The sequence below is a fragment of the Nerophis lumbriciformis genome, linkage group LG35 (genome assembly GCF_033978685.3).
Source record: "Nerophis lumbriciformis linkage group LG35, RoL_Nlum_v2.1, whole genome shotgun sequence".
NCBI classification, from domain to species: domain Eukaryota; kingdom Metazoa; phylum Chordata; class Actinopteri; order Syngnathiformes; family Syngnathidae; genus Nerophis; species Nerophis lumbriciformis.
The window spans coordinates 6,814,504-6,835,232 of record NC_084582.2 but is presented as its reverse complement, the minus strand read 5'-3'; the positions used below and the strand labels follow the sequence as shown (position 1 = coordinate 6,835,232).

The 20,729-nt window shown below is 38.9% G+C and overlaps 1 protein-coding gene across 1 annotated transcript in view; it reads left to right on the top strand.

Annotated features, from left to right (window-relative positions):
• Positions 1-20,729, top strand: part of flt4 (fms related receptor tyrosine kinase 4) — a 228,676-nt gene that overhangs the window by 123,812 nt on the left and 84,135 nt on the right. Inside the window, exons 6-10 of the mRNA XM_061927512.2 lie at positions 324-463; positions 549-720; positions 6,836-6,953; positions 7,113-7,297; positions 11,734-11,899. Coding sequence (XP_061783496.2) covers positions 324-463; positions 549-720; positions 6,836-6,953; positions 7,113-7,297; positions 11,734-11,899 — 781 coding nt within the window. The remainder of the gene's footprint in view (positions 1-323; positions 464-548; positions 721-6,835; positions 6,954-7,112; positions 7,298-11,733; positions 11,900-20,729) is intronic.

Sequence of the window (20,729 nt, the reverse complement as noted above, 5' to 3'; positions counted from 1 at the left end):
GCCAAGAAAGCCATTGCACAACCAGAGTCTCTCGCACATACTACACAACGGCGCTATATGTTCACAGCAAATGGCATAAGGACCGCAAGAGAGGCACTGGCCAGTATCCAAATACATCTTGCTCTTTCTGTTTTATCTGCAATTAAAACGTCTCTACATCCGTGCAATGTCAATACTTTGACACTTCAATGGAAACACCGTAAGCTTGTGTAGAGAAGAAGGGTTACTCTGGTCCAAAGACGGCCACTTCCTTTGGTCGTTTGAGGAAGGAAAAAAAAACGATGACAATGTCACTGTGACCTCCCTCCCCGTTTTCCGGACAGGAAGTCAGGTTTACGATGTCAAGCTGTTTCCCGAAGAGCCCACGGAGCTGATAGTGGGGGAGGCCCTTACCATGAACTGCACGGCACAGGTGGAGTTCAACGCTGCGGTGACAATAGGGTGGTCCTACCCGGGCAAACAGGTAAGCAGCAGTTCCCAGGAATGGGTTTTACATTGTCATGGTCGTCAAATTAACGAAGCCCAAACCTCTCGTTTCTTCTCACCAGACCAACAACTCAGTAGATATCAAATTCCATCGAGAATCTCTGTCTCACATCACAGAGGCGGTCAGCATCCTGACCATCCAGAGCACCGCTGTTACAGACACAGGCCCATATACCTGCAACGTCACCAGCATGGACTCTCCGCAGACCCAAACAATGCAGGTCATAGTTCACGGTACGAACCCACACCCGACAGCTCCAACCATATATTTAAAAAAAATGGGACATAAACATTAGGGGTGTGGGAAAAAAATCCAGGTCATAGTTCACGGTACGAACCCACACCCGACAGCTCCAACCATATATTAAAAAAAATGGGACATAAACATTAGGGGTGTGGGAAAAAAATCGATTCGAATTCAAATCTCCATTCTCACGTTGTCTGATTCAGGATCGATTCTCATTTTTCAAAAATCGATTTTATTCCCCCGCTCCCGGCAATGTGTATGTGCCTTCTGGGCTACCGTAGGTATTGCGCAATAAGCAGCGTGGCTACCTGGTGGCATACTTGCCAACCTTGAGACCTCCGATTTCGGGAGGTGGGGGGGCGGGGGCATGGTTAAGAGGGGAGGAGTATATTTACAGCTAGAATTCACAAAGTCAAGTATTTCAGAAATATATATATATATATATATATATATATATATACAGTATATAAGAAATACTTGACTTTCAGTGAATTCTAGCTATATATATATATTTATTTTGTTATATATATATATATATATATATATATATATATATATATATATATATATATATATATATATAAATAAAAGAAATACTTGAATTTCAGTGTTCATTTATTTACACATATACACACACACATAACACTCATCTACTCATAGTTGAGTTAAGGGTTGAATTGTCCATCCTTGTTCTATTCTCTGTCACTATTTTTCTAGCCATGCTGAACACCCTCTCTGATGATGCATTGCTGTGTGGCACGCACAAAAGTGCTTTCATCAAATGCACTAGAGTCTGGAATCTTACATCTGTCCCTAGCATGGCCCAAAACCGGTCAATCTTTGCTTCCTGAGGAAGATTTTCACTGCCAAGCACTTGGTAGTCCACTACTTCTTCCCGGAGGCTATCCAGGTCCAATCGCAGCTGTGGCTTGGAACTTACAAGCGTATTTCTTTATCTTACTCGTCGTCGGCGTTGCCATGGCTGTATCTTCTTCGTTCTTCTGCTTCGTCTCCTTGTTGTGTGCGCAGTTGTGCACTGCACTCTCTAAAAGCCGTAGATGTTATTGTCACATATGCTTGTACAGTAGATGGCAGTATTGTCCTGTTTAAGAGTGTCACAACATTGCTGTTTACGGCAGATGAACTGCTTTACGGTAGACGAAAACGTGACTGCTGTTGTTGTGTGTTGTTACCGCGCTGGGAGGACGTTAATGAAACTGCCTAACAATAAACCCAAATAAGAAACCAAGAACTCGCCCTCGATCATTCTACAGTTATAACGTCATTGGGCAGGCACGCTGTTTATATTGTGGGAAAGCGGACATGAAAACAGGCCACGCCCCCTCCAGCTCCGCCTGAATTTCGGGAGATTTTCGGGAGAAATTTGTCCCGGGAGGTTTTTGGAAGAGGCGCTGAATTTCGGGAGTCTCCCGGAAAATCCGGGAGGGTTGGCAAGTATGCCTGGTGGCTAGCTACTAAGGGGAGTGTAGTGTTGTTGTGTTGCCGCTAAAATGCAGGTAGAAGAAAAAGAAACAGAGCAGCCTAAAGAAGAAATACAACCGCCTCCGCGGATTTTGAAAGCAAACGTTTGGAGACACTTTGGATTTTACCGTGGCAAGGAAGGGCTTGACATTACTCATGCAATTTGCAGACTTTGCAAGATAAAGTCAAGTATTTTGGGAATACTTCAAATCCCCGCGCTCACTTGGACAGACACCCCCCAGAGTAATCAGAGGAAAAAGATCATCCACTAACAACACCGGCTGCTGATCAACGCACACTTCACCAGTTTACAAAATTACCACCCAGTTCTGAACGGGCATAGAAGATAACCAGATCCATCGCTTGTTTCATTGCAAAAGACCTGCGACCATACAGCGCAGTGGAGAGAGAAGGCTTCAGGTTCATGATCAAAACTATTGAGCCACGGTATGACATCCCATCACGCTCGGTTTTCACAGACAATGTTGTACCTTCACTTTACAGAGAGACAAAGCTAAAAGTGGGGGAAGCTGTGACTAGAGCTAGCAGAGTAGCTCTTACCTGTGATCACTGGACCTCTAGGACCTGGACTGGGGTAGATTCTGCTGAAATCCTATGCATTGAATGAATAGAGAATCGTTTTGAATAGGAAAAATATCGTTTTTGAATCGAGAATCGAGTTGAATCGAAAAAAAAATCGATGTATAATCGAATCGTGACCCCGAGAATTGATATTGAATCGAATTGTGGGACACCAAGCTATCTATACACTTGGGTAAAACGGAATCCATCCTATTTGGGTCCCACATCAACCTTAAGAAAGTCAAAGACTTCACTATAAAAGTGGGTGACATTGTTATCACCAGGAAAGATGAGGTCACCTACCTCGGTTCCATTCTAGAGGCTAATCTTTCCTGTGACAAAATGGCAACCAAGGTAATCAAAAAGGTCAACCAACGAACGAGATTTCTCTATAGAATCTCCTCTCTGGTCGACAAAAGCACCATGAGGATTCTGGCGGGAACTCTCGTTCAACCCTTTTTCCATTACGCATGCACCTCCTGGTACCCTAGCACCTCCAAAACCCTCAAATCTAAACTCCAAACATCCCAGAACAAGCTAGTCAGATTACTTCTAGACCTTCACCCCAGATCCCACCTCACTCCAACCCACTTCTCCAAAGTGGGCTGGCTCAGGGTGGAGGACAGAGTAAAACAACTTGCACTGAGCCTAGTCTATAAAATCCGCTACACCTCCCTGATACCGAAGTACATGTCAAACTACTTCCTTAACCACAACACCAGGGGGAGCTCCACTAACCACGTTGAACCCAGCTTCCGAACTAACAAAGGTCTTAACTCATTCTCTTTCTATGCCACATCAATTTGGAATGCGCTCCCAACAGGTATAAAAGAAAGTGCATCCCTATCCTCCTTCAAAACCGCAATAAAAGTTCACCTCCAGGCAGCTACAACCCTAAACTAACACCCTCCCCGGATTGTTAATAGTCAAATGTAAACAATCAAATGCAGATACTTTTTCTTATGCCTTCTGATCTCTCTCTCTCTCTCTCTCTCTCTCTCTCTCTCTCTCTCTCTCTCTCTCTCTCTCTCTCCACTACTACTACTACTACTACTACTACTACTACTTGCTGTCCATATCCTACCAAGTCAGACCTACACTGTTCCAATATCCATTTCTCTGTTCTCAATTGTTGATGACTGATGATGACAACCAAACCTAACCCACCCCCCTCCACACCCTGGATTGTAAATAATGTAAATAATTCAATGTGATTATCTTGTGTGATGACTGTATTATGATGATAGTATATATCTGATAGTATATATCTGTATCATGAATCAATTTAAGTGGACCCCGACTTAAACAAGTTGAAAAACTTATTCGGGTGTTACCATTTACTGGTCAATTGTACAGAATATGTACTTCACTGTGCAACCTACTAATAAAAGTCTCAATCAATCAATCAATCAAACCCAAAGATTCACAGCCTTAATAAACATGTCATATAAGAAAAAACTACAAAAATACAGTTCGTCTTTTAGTGGCGAGATTTTAATATAGTGATCTAAACTCCAAAAAGTGGGTCATGGAATCCGTTTTCAGTGGATCGTGGGTCTTGGTTGAAGCAAAACAAAACATGAATTAGAAAACATCCTGAAGCGGATCATTAATGCAAGTCTAATAATGGTGGCAATAACGCTCTGCAGTGCTATTTGAAACCTGCTGTAACAGATGAAGACCAACAAAGTTTGCTAAGTCTTCTGCCATTTAAATATTAAATGGGCCAGTATTGTCTCTTGTTGTCCCTTAGACTGTGGTTGCTTGTAAGTTTTTAATGTTTGTCAGCTGTATTTGATTGTCTATTTGCTGTTGTCGAGTTGACATATTTGGAGGTGAGGTGATTGAAATCAATTTTCAAGCTCACTAATTCTAATTGCCAGCGTGTATATGGAATTACATTGAGCTAGCACATTTTTATATGAATGTCATTGATTGTGAATGTGACAGAAAAAACATGTACCGTATTTTTCGGACTATGAGTCGCAGTTTTTTTCATAGTTTGGCCGGGCTCCAGTGCGACTTATATATGTTTTTTTCCTTCTTTATTATGCATTTTCGGCAGGTGCGACTTATACTCCGGTGCGACTTATACTCCGAAAAATACGGTAGTTATAATTGGAATTATTTTTTTATGTATGTTTGGTTTAACAGTGCTCTGAAATGGAACTCAACTACAGTCTTTATTGAGAATCTATTATCCGTCAAACGTTACCAAGAGCGAATGAGAAAACCTTTATCTGCTTTATAGACGGGTATCCAAAATGTATAAGTCAGAAGCAGAGGAAAATCATCCTACGTCTCCTTAAACTATTAATGATTTGAAATTCAACATTTGATGTTTCATCATTTGAAAATAGATATTCATACTTTTAAGAGATTTTTTAAAAATAGAACAGCCCGAATAGTCCAAAGAGGTGAATTAGGTATACTAATAAAGAAAGGGAGGCTCATTTGCTCTACTAGTTTTAAAAGGTAGTATTAAATTATGGCATTATCTAACTCAGTCCTCAATGTTAAAACATTGTAAAAAACGAGTCACACTTAATAGGGCTGCGAATCTTTGGGTGTCCCACGATTCGATTCAATATCGACTCTTGGGGTCACGATTCGATTATAAATAGATTTTTTTCGATTCAACGCGATTCTCGATTCAAAAACGATATTTTTCCGATTCAAAGCAATTCTCTATTCATTCAATACATAGGATTTCAGCAGGATCTACCCCAGTCTGCTGACATGCAAGCAGAGTAGTAGATTTTTGTAAAAAGCTTTTATAATTGTAAAGGACAATGTTTTATCAACTGATTGCAATAATGTAAATTTGTTTTCACTATTAAATGAACCAAAAATATGACTTATTTTATCTTTGTGAAAATATTGGACACAGTGTGTTGTCAAGCTTATGAGATGTGATGCAAGTGTAAGCCACTGTATTTTTTAATAAATGTCTAATGATAATGTCAATGAGTGATTTTTTAATCTCTGCTATGTTGAAATTGTTACTAATATTGATACTGTTGTTGATAATATTCATTTTTGTTTCACTACTTTTGGATTGTTCTGCGTCGTGTTTATGTCTCCTCTCAATTGCTCTGTTTATTGCAGTGTTGCTGGGTAGGGTTTGGTTTTGGAATTGCATTGTTATGGTATTGCTTTGTATTATTTTGTTGGATTGATTAAAAAAATTAAAAATAAATTAAAAATAAATAAATTTAAAAAATATAAAAATAAATACATTTTTGAAAAATGAGAATCGATACTGAATCATACTGTCATGACTTGGTCTATGGCTTGGTTTGTTCTCCCGAGGTGCAAGTGAATTGGACTGGTCATGGCGTGAAGGTAAATACATTTTTAATAATAACACTCAAAGGAACAAAAGGCGCGCTCAAGGCGGATGTACAAACTTGACTAACGAAAACAAAAGACTTGCACGGGGGCAAAAAACTATGAACAACAAAAAAACACTAACTGTGGCAATAATAAACAAACTTACTTGGCATGGACATGAAGTGCGCAGAGGTGGACAGAGTGTGACAGGGGGCATAAATGCGGGGATGTCGTCAGGACGAACAACAGAAAATGAATAGCTTAAATAACACAGACATGATTAACGAAAACAGGTGCGTGACTCAAAACGTGAAACAGGTGCGTGACGTGACAGGTGAAAACTAATGGTTGCTATGGTGACAAACAAGAGTGCACAATGAGTCCAAACGTGGAACAGGTGAAACTAATGGGTAATCATGCAAACAAGACAAGGGAGTGAAAAGCCAGAAACTAAACAAAACATGACTTAAAACAAAGCATGATTCCACAGACATGACACATACAACGTGAGAATTTCAATTTGAATTCGAATCGATTTTTTCCCACACCCCTAATACTTTCTCTAGTATATTAGTGGATAGTAGCTAACTCTATGTGATTATTTAAAATATGTGCCTGCCTTGTTATATTTAACCATTTATGGTCTTCTGAATATAGATTGCCTGCACTGCTCTTATCTCTACCAGACTATGTATTTTATCCTAGAAAAACCATTTATAAACCTGGACTACAGAAGTGGATCAGTGGTGGAGGTAACATCTGGCCAGAAGTCCTTCAAATTACATGTAAACGTCTCAGCATTCCCTACGCCTGAAGCACGATGGTAAGTTGGGGCTCCCTGTTGTGTCCATTAAGTCTAACAGACATTTTCTAAAAAGCCTATTTTGGCCACTCTATCTGGAGATTTACACACCTAATTAGGAGGAAAACAACCGAACGGGAGGCTCTGTAGCAGCTGTGCTTTGTTGTTTTATGTGTGAAGGTACAAAGACGGAAAGCTGATTACCGAGCGGCCTGAGTTCAAGATGAAGCGTATGAGGATTCACCTCAACCACGCCTTGGAGATTAGGGATGTTAGTCCTAAAGATGCCGGCTTCTACTCGCTGGTGCTGAAGAACGGTGCAGCTGCTCTGGAGAGGAGACTCAACATCACGCTGGTTGTCAATGGTAACCGACCTATTAGGCTACATTCCCTCAGAGATGAGTGTGCTGAAACAAAAGTTTCATGTGTTATTTACGCAATTAAAAAATATATATATTTGTAAAATTGTTTGAGTAGATAAAGAGTAGTGCGATGTGATCAGTCCCATAATTGTTGGTTAGTTTGTTTTGGACAGTTCGTAGCTCTATGAAAACATTCCTCATCCTGCTGAGGAGGGAGGGTTCAGAAAGGGAAAATGTTAACCAACGTTTAGGCTTTATTTTTTGTGTAAATATTTTTTATTTTTTTACAAAATTCTTGATTTTCTTCCTGGCTCAGGCCTCTTGTGTATTTATTGGAGAGATGTGTAGGCCGAGTATATACAAACTCCCCTCCCACAAAATGAATATTAGCGCGAATTGTTTTTAAAATTGTAATTTCATTTACCGTATTTTTCGGACTATAAGTCGCAGTTTTTTTCATAGTTTGGCCGGGGGTGCGACTTATACTCAGGAGCGACTTATGTGTGAAATTATTAACACATTACCGTAAAATATCAAATAATATTATTTCGCTCATTCACGTAAGAGACTAGATGTATAAGATTTCATGGGATTTAGCGATTAGGAGTGACAGATTGTTTGGTAAACGTATAGCATGTTCTATATGTTATAGTTATTTGAATGACTCTTACCATAATATGTTACGTTAACATACCAGGCACGTTCTCAGTTGGTTATTTATGCCTCATATAACGTACACTTATTCAGCCTGTTGTTCACTATTCTTTATTTATTTTAAATTGCCTTTCAAATGTCTATTCTTGGTGTTGGGTTTTATCAAATACATTTCCCAAAAAAATGCGACTTATACTCCAGTGCGACTTATATATGTTTTTTTCCTTCTTTATTATGCATTTTTGGCTGGTGCGACTTATACTCCGAAAAATACGGTAATCTAATTTATACAGTATGGTAGAACATCTAGGGTTGAATACACTTATATTCACACCAGGTGTTTCAACACTTTTGATTTGTTTATTCCTTCAGTTTTCCCATATTAAAAAGGCTTAGTTGGCCACATGCGTGGACAGCACCTTTTAGCTCTTACTTCCAAAATTGTGTACACTACTGAATTGGGGTTTTATGGCCCTTATGTGGACACTTATACTGCATTATGGTGGTGTCAGTAGAGTAAAACATACAATGGAATTTGGGAGGAAAAAAGTGTAAAAATAAGAATTAGCATGTCACTAAACATGAAGTACACATTTGTTACTTATGGACTAAGTACATCATATCAAAAGATGATTCTTAGTTGTTATTCTAATTAGGGTCCAATAAGCCCAAATAGCAAAGAGAAATAAAAAAAAAGCATGTAAACAAACAGCTTGGGCCTTAAGAGGTTCAGTAATGGGCTTCCATTATAAAACCTTAGTTACTTGTACGATTTTAAGTAAGATTTTAGCATTCTTAACTGCTATACAAGTGCAAGAACGAGTGAATCTGTTAACAGTAGAAGGTTAAATCTGTTTTAACTTTACAGCAGGGGTGTCAATCGTACGGCCCGAGGGCCGGATCAGGCCCGCGAACATGTTTTATCCGGCCTGTCGGATGAATTTGCCAAGTATAAAAATTAAACTGACATTTTTGAATGAAAGAAACAACTGTTGTACAAACCCCGTTTCCATATGAGTTGGGAACTTGTGTTAGATGTAAATATAAACGGAATACAATGATTTGCAAATCCTTTTCAACCCATATTCAATTGAATGCACTACAAAGACAAGATATTTGATGTTCAAACTCATAAACTTTTTTTTTTTTTTGCAAATAATAATTAACTTAGAATTTGACGCCGTATACACTGTTGTGGCCTCTGCGGTGTTCCACGGGGAAGCATGGCCAGAGACAGGAGCGGACCCAACAAAGCAACCAAGAGTGTCAAAAAACTCCAAATTAAGTCTTTGTTACTTAGAATATGTTCCCCATACTAAAGTGTTACTAAAAACATATAACTTTTTCTTGAATTTGAAAAAAGCAACATTTTATTTTTCACTAAAGAAGGGTTCGGTGAATGCGCATATGAAACTGGTGGGGTTCGGTACCTCCAACAAGGTTAAGAACCACTGGTCTAGAGCAACAACGTTAATATATGTTTGATGATACGTGATTAGCTTATGTAGCCGAGGATCGGACCGCCAAGTGCCCTGCCTTCGGCTGCCGCCCAGCTCACACTGCACCCAACCTCTATGGCCCCTCCCATGAGTGGTGAGCCCATTGGAGGGGGGACCCACGTTGCCTCTTCGGGCTGTGCCCGGCCGGGCTCCATGGGGACAGGCCCGGCCACCAGGCGCTCGCCATCGTGTCCCAAATCTGGGCCTGGCTCCAGAGGGGGGCCCCGGTGACCCGCGTCCGGGCGAGGGAAATCTGAATCTTTGTTGTTTCATTCCCATAGAAGTCTTCGAGCTGCTCTTTGTCTCCAAGTCCGAGTCCATGTTTTCTCGCCCGGAAAAGGGTGGAGTGCCATCTCCGGGTTAGGGAGGAGATCTTGCCCCAAGTGGAGGAGTTCAAGTACCTAGGAGTCTTGTTCACGAGTGAGGGAAAAGTGGATCGTGAGATCGACAGGCGGATCGGTGCGGCATCTTCAGTAATGCGGACGCTGTATCGATCCGTTGTGGTGAAGATGGAGCTGAGCCGGAAGGCAAAGCTCTCAATTTACCGGTCGATCTACGTTCCCATCCTCACCTATGGTCATGAGCTTTGGGTTATGACCGAAAGGACAAGATCACGGGTACAGGCGACCGAAATGAGTTTCCTCCGCCGGGTGGCGGGGCTCTCCCTTAGAGATAGGGTGAGAAGCTCTGCCATCCGGGGGGAGCTCAAAGTAAAGCCGCTGCTCCTCCACATCGAGAGGAGCCAGATGAGGTGGTTCGGGCATCTCGTCAGGATGCCACCCGAACGCCTCCCTCGGGAGGTGTTTAGGGCACGTCCGACCGGTAGAAGGCCACGGGGAAGACCCAGGACACGTTGGGAAGACTATGTCTCCCGGTTGGCCTGGGAACGCCTCGGGATCCCCCGGGAGGAGCTGGACGAAGTAGCTGGGGAGAGGGAAGTCTGGGCTTCCCTGCTTAGGCTGCTGCCCCCGCGACCCGACCTCGGATAAGCAGAAGAAGATGGATGGATGGAATGGATACGTTATTATGTGCATGAGTAACACCATGATTAATAACGTTTTGATAAACTCGCGGACCGATGACACTGCCCATTCACTGTGGACACAAGCTAGCTAGCTTGAACGCGTACATGAATACAAGAGACATTAAAGCATACTTGCCAACCCTCCCGAATTTTCCGGGAAGCTCCCGAAATTCAGCGCCTCTCCCGAAACCCTCCCGGGACAAATATTCTCCCGAAAATCTCCCGATTTTCACTCGGAGCTGGAGGCCACGCCCTTTCCAGCTCCATGCGGACGTGAGTGAGGACAGCCTTTTTTCACAACGGGAGGACAACAGGGTGACAAGAACTAAATCATCCAGACTAGAGATAAATTGTATTATTATGTTTATCTTACCTAAAAATAAATATATTTATTAATTATTTTTTTTAAACTAAATACATTTTTACTATATTTTGCTAAAAACATCAAAATTAATTGTATTTTTATTTGTATTTTTTCTGACTCCTTATTACATCCAGCCATAGAAATATACATTAAAATAAACATATTTGAAATAATTGATTTTAAATTATCATAATAATTCATTTAAAATGACCATATTTAATTATAAAAATAATTGCTTGTTTATCAACAACGTTAGCATTTTATTCATTACATTTTGAAGCTCTCAGAAGCCAAGTTATGTTACATTCCTTAATATTTATTTATGCAAGTTTGAAGTATCAATTATCTAAACACAGTTTTGTTTGCATATTTTCAGGATGTAGATATATATATATATATATATTATATATATATATATATATATATATATATATATATACACTAAAATTGGCCCTAGTGTGTGAATGTGAGTGTGAATGTTGTCTGTCTATCTGTGTTGGCCCTGTGATGAGATGGCGACTTGTCCAGGGTGTACCCCGCCTTCCGCCCGATTGTAGCTGAGATAGGCTCCAGCGCCCCCCGCGACCCCAAAGGGAATAAGCGGTAGAAAATGGATGGATGGATGGATATATATATATACAGTATATATATATATATATATATATATATATGTATGAAATACTAGACTTGGTGAATTTCAGCTGTCAATATACTCCTCCCCTCTTAACCACGCCCCCAACCACGCCCCGCCCCACCCCCGACCACGCCCCCAACCCCCAACCCCCCACCTCCCGAAATCGGAGGTCTCAAGGTTGGCAAGTATGCATTAAAGTCCCTTCCACAGTAAGAACTGACAAAATACGACAGCTGCTATATAACTGCTCCTCTTCTATCATAGTTTCCCCACAGATAAATGAAAAAGAAGTGGCAGAGCCGTCCAGCCCGTATCCCAGCGGCAGCACCCAGACGCTAACATGCACGGCATATGGTCTCCCGGCACCCACCATCAGGTGGCAGTGGAGGGGCTGGGGCCCGTGCGTTCTCAACAACACCCACAGCGGAGGGTAAGGAAAATGAAAACATTGAATCTCTTTTGGGCTGCCTCTTCTCCCTGTAATCAATGCAAGAGCAACAGTTTTGATAGAGAACCAAAAAAAACCCCCAAAAAACGGATGCGGTGCGTTAAAGCGTGACATGAGACTGATAAAAGAGGATATAGGGTGAAGAAGCAAGCCAGCAGAGTGACTGACAGAGGAGAAGAAGTAGATAAAGACAAAAAGCTGGCGTCGGTTTGATGGATCCTTCCCCGGTCTGTAACATTATCTGAGATCCAGCAGCCCTCACGCTCTCTAGCAGCAGTGACACGCGTATGCTAATGTGCTGGAAATGCACATCAGGCACCCAAGTGTGTTTGAGCTCATATTAGGCCGCTATAAATCATAACACAACTCAACCGTTCACACACGTATATTGAGGCGCACATTTCCCAGCCTTGGGCTTTTTTTTTTTTTTTTTTTCCTCCCCCAATTCTCCATCTGCAGCGAAATCCCCCTGATAGGCTTTATCAGATTCTTCGCCCAACCATGCGTAGCATATTGGGGGGCTTTTTCATATTTCCTTCACCTCAGGTGTTACGCTGGTATTAACCTCCGTGCACCATCATTTGTGCTTTATATGGGCTGGAAGCTATCGCAGGTTTCCTCACCGTCAATGTGGGTGTGTCATTATAGGTCACACATTTAGTTTAGCCTTTCCCTCTAATGTTTTTTCTGTCATTTCATGGGCCCCGGGGCGGTGTTTTGTTGACCTTTTCTTGATTTAATGGGCTATAGAAGGGGTGCCCACACTTTTTCTGCAGGCGAGCTACTTTTCAATTGACCAAGTCGAGGGGATCTACCTCATTCATATACAAACCCCGTTTCCATATGAGTTGGGAAATTGTGTTTGATGTAAATATAAACGGAATACAATGATTTGCAAATCCTTTTCAACCCAAATTCAATTGAATGCACTACAAAGACAAGATATCCATACTTGCCAACCCTCCCGAATTTTCCGGGAGACTCCCGAAATTCAGCGCGTCTCCCGAAAACCTTCCGGGACAAATATTCTCCCGAAAATCTCCCGATTTTCAGCCGGAGCTGGAAGCCACGCCCCCTCCAGCTCCATGCGGACCTGAGTGAGGAAAGCCTTTTTTCATGCCGGGAGGACAACAGGGTGACAAGAACTAAATCATACAGACTAGAGATAAATTCTATTATTATGTTTATCTTACCTAAAAATAAATATATTTATTATTAAAAAATAAAAATAAAAATAAATACATGTTTACTATATTTTGCTAAAAACATCAAAATTAATTGTATTTTTATTTGTATTTTTTCCTGACTCCTTATTACATCCAGCCATAGAATGACACATTAAAATAAACATATTTGAAATAATTGATTTTAAATTATCATAATAATTCATTTAAAATGACCATATTTAAATATTAAAATAATTGCTTGTTTATCAACAACTTTAGCATTTTATTCATTACATTTTGAAACTCTCATAAGCCAAGTTATGTTATATTCCTTAATATTTATTTATGCAAGTTTGAAGTATCAGTTATCTAAACACAGTTTTGTTTGCATATTTTCAGGATGTAGATATATATATATATATATATATATATATATATGAAATACTTGACTTGGTGAATTCTAGCTGTCAATATACTCCTCCCCTCTTGACCACGCCCCCAACCACGCCCCACCCCACCCCCGACCACGCCCCCAACCCCCACCTCCCGAAATCAGAGGTCTCAAGGTTGGCAAGTATGACGATATCTGATGTTAAACTAAGGCTGCAGCTAACGATTATTTTTCTATCGATTAATCTATAGATTATTTTTTTCGATTAATCTATAGATTATTTTTCCTTTTACCGATTATTTTTTTTAATTTCAAATGAAGATGAAAAAATAAATGTAGGCCAGTTTTTTCAAAAGGCATGGCTTTTATTTACAAAAAAAAATTATAGCCACTCAGTCAACATCATACTTGCCAACCTTGAGACCTCCGATTTCGGGAAGTGGGGGGTGGGGGCGTGGTCGGGGGTGGGGCGGGGCGTGGTTGGGGGCGTGGTTAAGAGGGGAGGAGTATATTGACAGCTAGAATTCACCAAGTCAAGTATTTCATACATATATATATATATATATATATATATATATATATAGATATCTACATCCTGAAAATATGCAAACAAAACTGTTTAGATAATTGATACTTCAAACTTGCATAAATAAATATTAAGGAATGTAACAACTTGGCTTCTGAGAGTTTCAAAATGTAATGAATAAAATGCTAAAGTTGTTGATAAACAAGCAATTATTTTAATAATTAAATATGGTCATTTTAAATGAATTATGATAATTTAAAATCAATTATTTCAAATATGTTTATTTTAATGTATAATTATATGGCTGGATGTAATAAGGAGTCACAAAAAAATACAAATAAAAATACAATTAATGTTGATGTTTTTAGCAAAATATAGTAAAAATGTATTTAGTTGTTTTTTTTTAAATTAATAAATATATTTATTTTTAGGTAAAATAAACATAATATAATTTATCTCTAGTCTGGATGATTTAGTTCTTGTCACCCTGTTGTCCTCCCGTCATGAAAAAAAGACTGTCCTCACTCAGGTCCGCATGGAGCTGGAAGGGGCGTGGCTTCCAGCTCCGGCTGAAAATCGGGAGATTTTCGGGAGAATATTTGTCCCGAGAGGTTTTCGGGAGAGGCGCTGAATTTCGGGAGTCTCCCGGGAAAGTATGGTCAACATTGACAACAACATGACAAAAAATGTTATTCTGTAACAATGTAAACATTTAAAACTTTTAACATTTAACAAAATTAAAAAGTAGCTTATTTGCTTTTTAATGTGCAAATATAAAATAAACATACAGTGCAAATCTTAATATTCTGCAATAGTATAAGCATTTCAAAAGTAAAAGTATTGCTTATTTTGCTTTAAAATGTGCAAAAATAAAGATAAACATCCAATACAAAAAAAGTGCGTATTTCCTTGAATTGGCGCCGGGTATATAGTATTCGCATGCCTCGAATTACTGCCGGGTCAAACTCGTTTTGCAAAATAATTAGCATATGTCTAGAACTTCCGCCGGGTCAAACTCGTCACGTCATGAGTGACACTACACCTGTCATCATTTTCAAAATGGAGGAGGCTGATTTCAATCATTTGAAATCGCATAAAGGGAAGAAGATTAAGAGCTATTCAGTAGGATTTAAGGTCCAAACTATTGAATATGCTAAAAAGAACAGTAAGCAGCTATGTTTTATTAATATACCGTAGCTGCGTGTGTCAAATATGAGTCATTAAATGACTCCCGCCTCCTGGTGGTAGAGGGCGCTAGTGATCCTTCTTGCGACTACCGGTACTGCAGAAGAAGACAACAAGCCACAAGAGTGAGCAGCGATCGTTTGCTTGCACTTTTAACATGGAGGATTACATATCTAAAATAAAACAGTTTTCTAAACTGGACTTTCTATCGAAGCAGGAGGTAATACTTAAAAGGAATATCTCCATCGAGACAGAGAGACTTTTAAAACTGAAGAAAGATAAGGAAGACTTCTATAAACAAGTTATCGATGCTTTCGATAAGAAGCAGCTGCGCATGGACTCATAAGTAAAGGTAAGACCGTAATAACGTTTTTTTTAATTAAATGTGCTTTTCAAGATGGTATCCTTACATCAATCAAATTTATAAGCGCAGGCCTAAATTTATCCCACGCCTTTTGGTAAGCGCAGGAGTGAGAAGAGGTTTTAAATTAATTAGCGCCCCGGTGGCTATTCAAGGAAATACGGTATGCGACGCGTCGACGCACAAAAACGGCGTCAACGGCGCTTTGTTTCAGCCTTAGTTCAAACTCATAAACTTTTTTTTTTTTTTTTGCAAATAATAATTAACTTAGAATTTCATGGCTGCAACACGTGCCAAAGTAGTTGGGAAAGGGCATGTTCACCACTGTGTTACGTCACCTTTTCTTTTAACAACACTCAATAAACGATTGGGAACTGAGGAAACTAATTGTTGAAGCTTTGAAAGTGGAATATTTTCCCATTCTTGTTTTATGTAGAGCTTCAGTCGTTCAACAGTCCGGGGTCTCCGCTGTCGTATTTTACGCTTCATAATGCGCCACACATTTTCGATGGGAGACAGGTCTAGACTGCAGGCAGACCAGGAAAGTACCCGCAATCTTTTTTTACGAAGCCACGCTGTTGTAACACGTGCTGAATGTGGCTTGGCATTGTCTTGCTGGAATAAGCAGGGGCGTCCATGAAAAAGACGGCGCTTAGATGGCAGCATATGTTGTTCCAAAACCTGTATGTACCTTTCAGCATTAATGGTGCCTTCACAGATGTGTAAGTTACCCATGCCTTGGGCACTAATGCACCCCCATACCATCACAGATGCTGGCTTTTGAACTTTGCGTCGATAACAGTCTGGATGATTCGCTTCCCCTTTGGTCCGGATGACACAATGTCGAAAATTTCCAAAAACAATTTGAAATGTGGACTCTTCAGACCACAGAACACTTTTCCACATTGCATGAGTCCATCTTAGATGATCTCGGGCCCAGAGAAGCCGGCGGCGTTTCTGGATGTTGTTGATAAATGGCTTTCGCTTTGCATAGTAGAGCTTTAACTTGCACTTACAGATGTAGCGACCAACTGTATTTAGTGACAGTGGTTTTCTGAAGTGTTCCTGAGCCCATGTGGTGATATCCTTTAGAGATTGATGTCGGTTTTTGATACAGTGCCGTCTGAGGGATCGAAGGTCACGGTCATTCAATGTTGGTTTCCGGCCATGCCGCTTACGTGGAGTGATTTCTCCAGATTCTCTGAACCTTTTGATGATATTATGGACCGTAGATGTTGAAATCCCTAAATTTCTTGCAATTGCACTTTGAGAAACGTTGTTCTTAAACTGTTTGACTATTTGCTCACGCAGTTGTGGACAAAGGGGTGTACCTCGCCCCATCCTTTCTTGTGAAAGACTGAGCATTTTTTGGGAAGCTGTGTTTATACCCAATCATGGCACCCACCTGTTCCCAATTAGCCTGCACACCTGTGGGATGTTCCAAATAAGTGTTTGATGAGCATTCCTCAACTTTATCAGTATTTATTGCCACCTTTCCCAACTTCTTTGTCACGTGTTGCTGGCATCAAATTCTAAAGTTAATGATTATTTAAAAAAAAAAAAAAAAGTTTATCAGTTTGAACATCAAATATGTTGTCTTTGTAGCATATTCAACTGAATATGGGTTAAAAATGATTTGCAAATCATTGTATTCCGTTTATATTTACATCTAACACAATTTCCCAACTCCTATGGAAACGGGGTTTGTATGTATTTATTTGTGAAAGAGACGTTTTTGTTAACAAGTTAAAGGTGTTTAATGATAATAAAAGCATGTTTAACACACATAGATTCCTTTCTTTCATGAAGACAAGAATATAAGTTGGTGTATTACCCATACTTGCCAACCCTCACGATTTTTCCGGGAGACTCCCGAATTTCAGTGCCTCTCCCGAAAATCTCCCGGGGCAACCATTCTCCCGAATTTCTCCCGATTTTCACCCGGTAAAATGCCCAAAAGCAATCGTACTAAAATCAAAACAATGTACAAACACCAAGACACAGTTTTCGCCTAATGACTATCATACTAAAACCAAGACAATGTATGAAAACCAAGACATGTTTTTGTTTCCTTAAACTAATGGTACTAAAACTAAGGCAATGTATGAAAACCAAATTATAGTTTTTGTCTAAAAGAAATTGTACTAAAACCAAGACAACTGCTGGAATATTAATTTTCCTGAGGGAACTCTCCTGAAGGAATCCATAAAGTACTATCTATCTATCTTTATAAACCATAACATAGTTTTTGCCTAAAAGCTATCGTACTAAAACCAAGACAATGTATGAAAACCAAGACATAGTTTTTGCCTAAAAGCAATCGTACTAAAACCAAGACAATGTATGAAAACCAAGACATGTTTTTTTTTCCTTAAAGCAATGGTACTAAAACTAAGGCAATGTATGAAAACCAAATTATAGTTTTTGCCTAAAAGCAATTGTACTAAAACCAAGACAACTGCTGGAATTTTAATTTTCCTGAGGGAACTCTCCTGAAGGAATCAATAAAGTACTATCTATCCATCTTTATAAACCATAACATAGTTTTTGCCTAAAAACTATCTTACTAAAAGCAAGACAATGTATGAAAACCAATACATGTTTTTATCCTAAAAGCAAATCGTACTAAAACCAAGGCTATGTATGAAAACCAAATCATAGTTTTTGCCTAAAAGCAATCATACCAAAACCAAAACAATGTACAAACACCAAGGCACAGTTTTTGCCTAAAAGCAATCTTACTAAAACCAAGACATGTTTTTTTTTCCTAAAAGCAATCGTACTAAAACCAAGGCAATGTATGAAAACCCAATCATAGTTTTTGCCTAAAAGCAATTGTACTAAAACCAAGACAACTGCTGGAATTTTAATTTTCCTGAGGGAACTCTCCTGAAGGAATCAATAAAGTACTATCTATCCATCTTTATAAACCATAACATAGTTTTTGCCTAAAAACTATCGTACTAAAAGCAAGACAATGTAGGAAAACCAAGACATAGTTTTTGCCTAAAAGCAATCGTACTGAAAGCAAGACAATGTATGAAAACCAATACATGTTTTTATCCTAAAAGCAAATCGTACTAAAACCAAGGCTATGTATGAAAACCAAATCATAGTTTTTGCCTAAAAGCAATCATACCAAAACCAAAACAATGTACAAACACCAAGGCACAGTTTTTGCCTAAAAGCAATCTTACTAAAACCAAGACAATGTATGAAAACCAAATCATAGTTTTTGCCTAAAAGAAATCATACTAAAATCAAGACTATGTATGAAAATCAGGACATAGTTTGCCTAAAAAAGTTTTGTGTCAAAAAGTAATGTTATAGAATAGTGAAAATGCTGTAATTATTTGGAAAAACCAAGACATAGATTTTGTCTAAAAGCAATCGTACCAAAACCAACATAATGTACAAACACCAAGACACAGTTTTCGCCTAAAAGCAATCGTACTTAAACCAAGACAAAATATGAAAACCAAGACATGTTTTTTTTTCCTAAAAGCAATCGTACTAAAACCAAGGCAATGTATGAAAACCCAATCATAGTTTTTGCCTAAAAGCAATTGTACTAAAACCAAGACAACTGCTGGAATTTTAATTTTCCTGAGGGAACTCTCCTGAAGGAATCAATAAAGTACTATCTGTCTATCTTTATAAACCATAGCATAGTTTTTGCCTAAAAACTATCGTACTAAAACCAAGACAATGTATGAAAACCAAGACATACTTTTTGCCTAAAAGCAATCGTACTAAAACTAAGGCTATGTATGAAAACCAAATCATAGTTTTTGCCTAAAAGCAATCGTACTAAAACCAAAACAATGTACAAACACCAAGGCACAGTTTTCGCCTAAAAGCAATCCTACTAAAACCAAGACAATGTGTGAAAACCAAGACATGTTTTTTTTCCCTTAAAGTAATCATACTAAAATCAAGGCAATGTTTGAAAACCAAGACATATTTTGCCTAAAAAAGTTTTGTGTAAAAAAGCAATGATATAGAATAATGAAAATGCTGTAATTATTTGGAAAAACCAAGTCATAGTTTTTGCCTAAAAGCCATCATACCAAAACCAAAACAATGTACAAACACCAAGGCACAGTTTTTGCCTAAAAGCAATCTTACTAAAACCAAGACAATGTGTGAAAACCAAGACATGTTTTTTTTTTCTTAAAGCAATCGTACTAAAATCAAGGCAATGTATAAAAACCAAATCATAGTTTTTGCCTAAAAGCAATTGTACTAAAATCAAGACAATGTATGAAAACAAAGACATAGTTTGCCTAAAAAAGTTTTGTGTCAAAAAGGAATGTTATAGAATAGTGAAAACGCTGTAATTTGGAAAAACCAAGACATAGATTTTGTCTAAAAGCAATCGTACCAAAACCAACATAATGTACAAACACCAAGACACAGTTCTCGCCTAAAAGCAATCATACTTAAACCAAGACAAAGTATGAAAACCAAGACATGTTTTTTCCTAAAAGCAATCGTACTAAAACCAAGGCAATGTATGAAAACCAAATTATAGTTTTTGCCTAAAAGCAATCGTACTAAAACCAAGACAATGTGTGAAAACCAAGACATGTTTTTTTCCTTAAAGCAATCGTACCAAAACCAAAATAATGTACAAACACCAAGACACAGTTTTCGCCTAAAAGCAATCCTACTGAAACCAAGACAATGTATGAAAACCAAGAAATGTTTTTTTTTAAAGATGGTTTTAAAGCATATTATACCATTTTTTTCCGGTCCTAAATAAAGTATTTTCAAGCATAAAAATGGCTAAATAAACAACAAATATCAATACTACTGTCAAGACTTGGGACTTTGGCGAGGTTTGTTTTCCCATGGTGCAAATGATTTGGACCGGACATAGCGTGAAGATAAATAAATATTTAATTTTAACACTCAAAAAAAGAACAAACAAAAGGCGCTCACAGTGGAGGCACAAAACTTAACGCAGGGAACAAAAACTTGGACTATGCATAACTATGAACATGGCAAAACAAAAGACACTACCTGTAGCATAAATTAACACAACTTACTTGCGGAAGCAAAGAGCAGCATGAATGTGATGTCGCCAGGCCGACCAACAGAAAATGAAAAGCTTAAATAACACAGACATGATTAACAACAGGTGTGTGAGTGCAAAACGTGAAACAGGTGCGTGACATGAC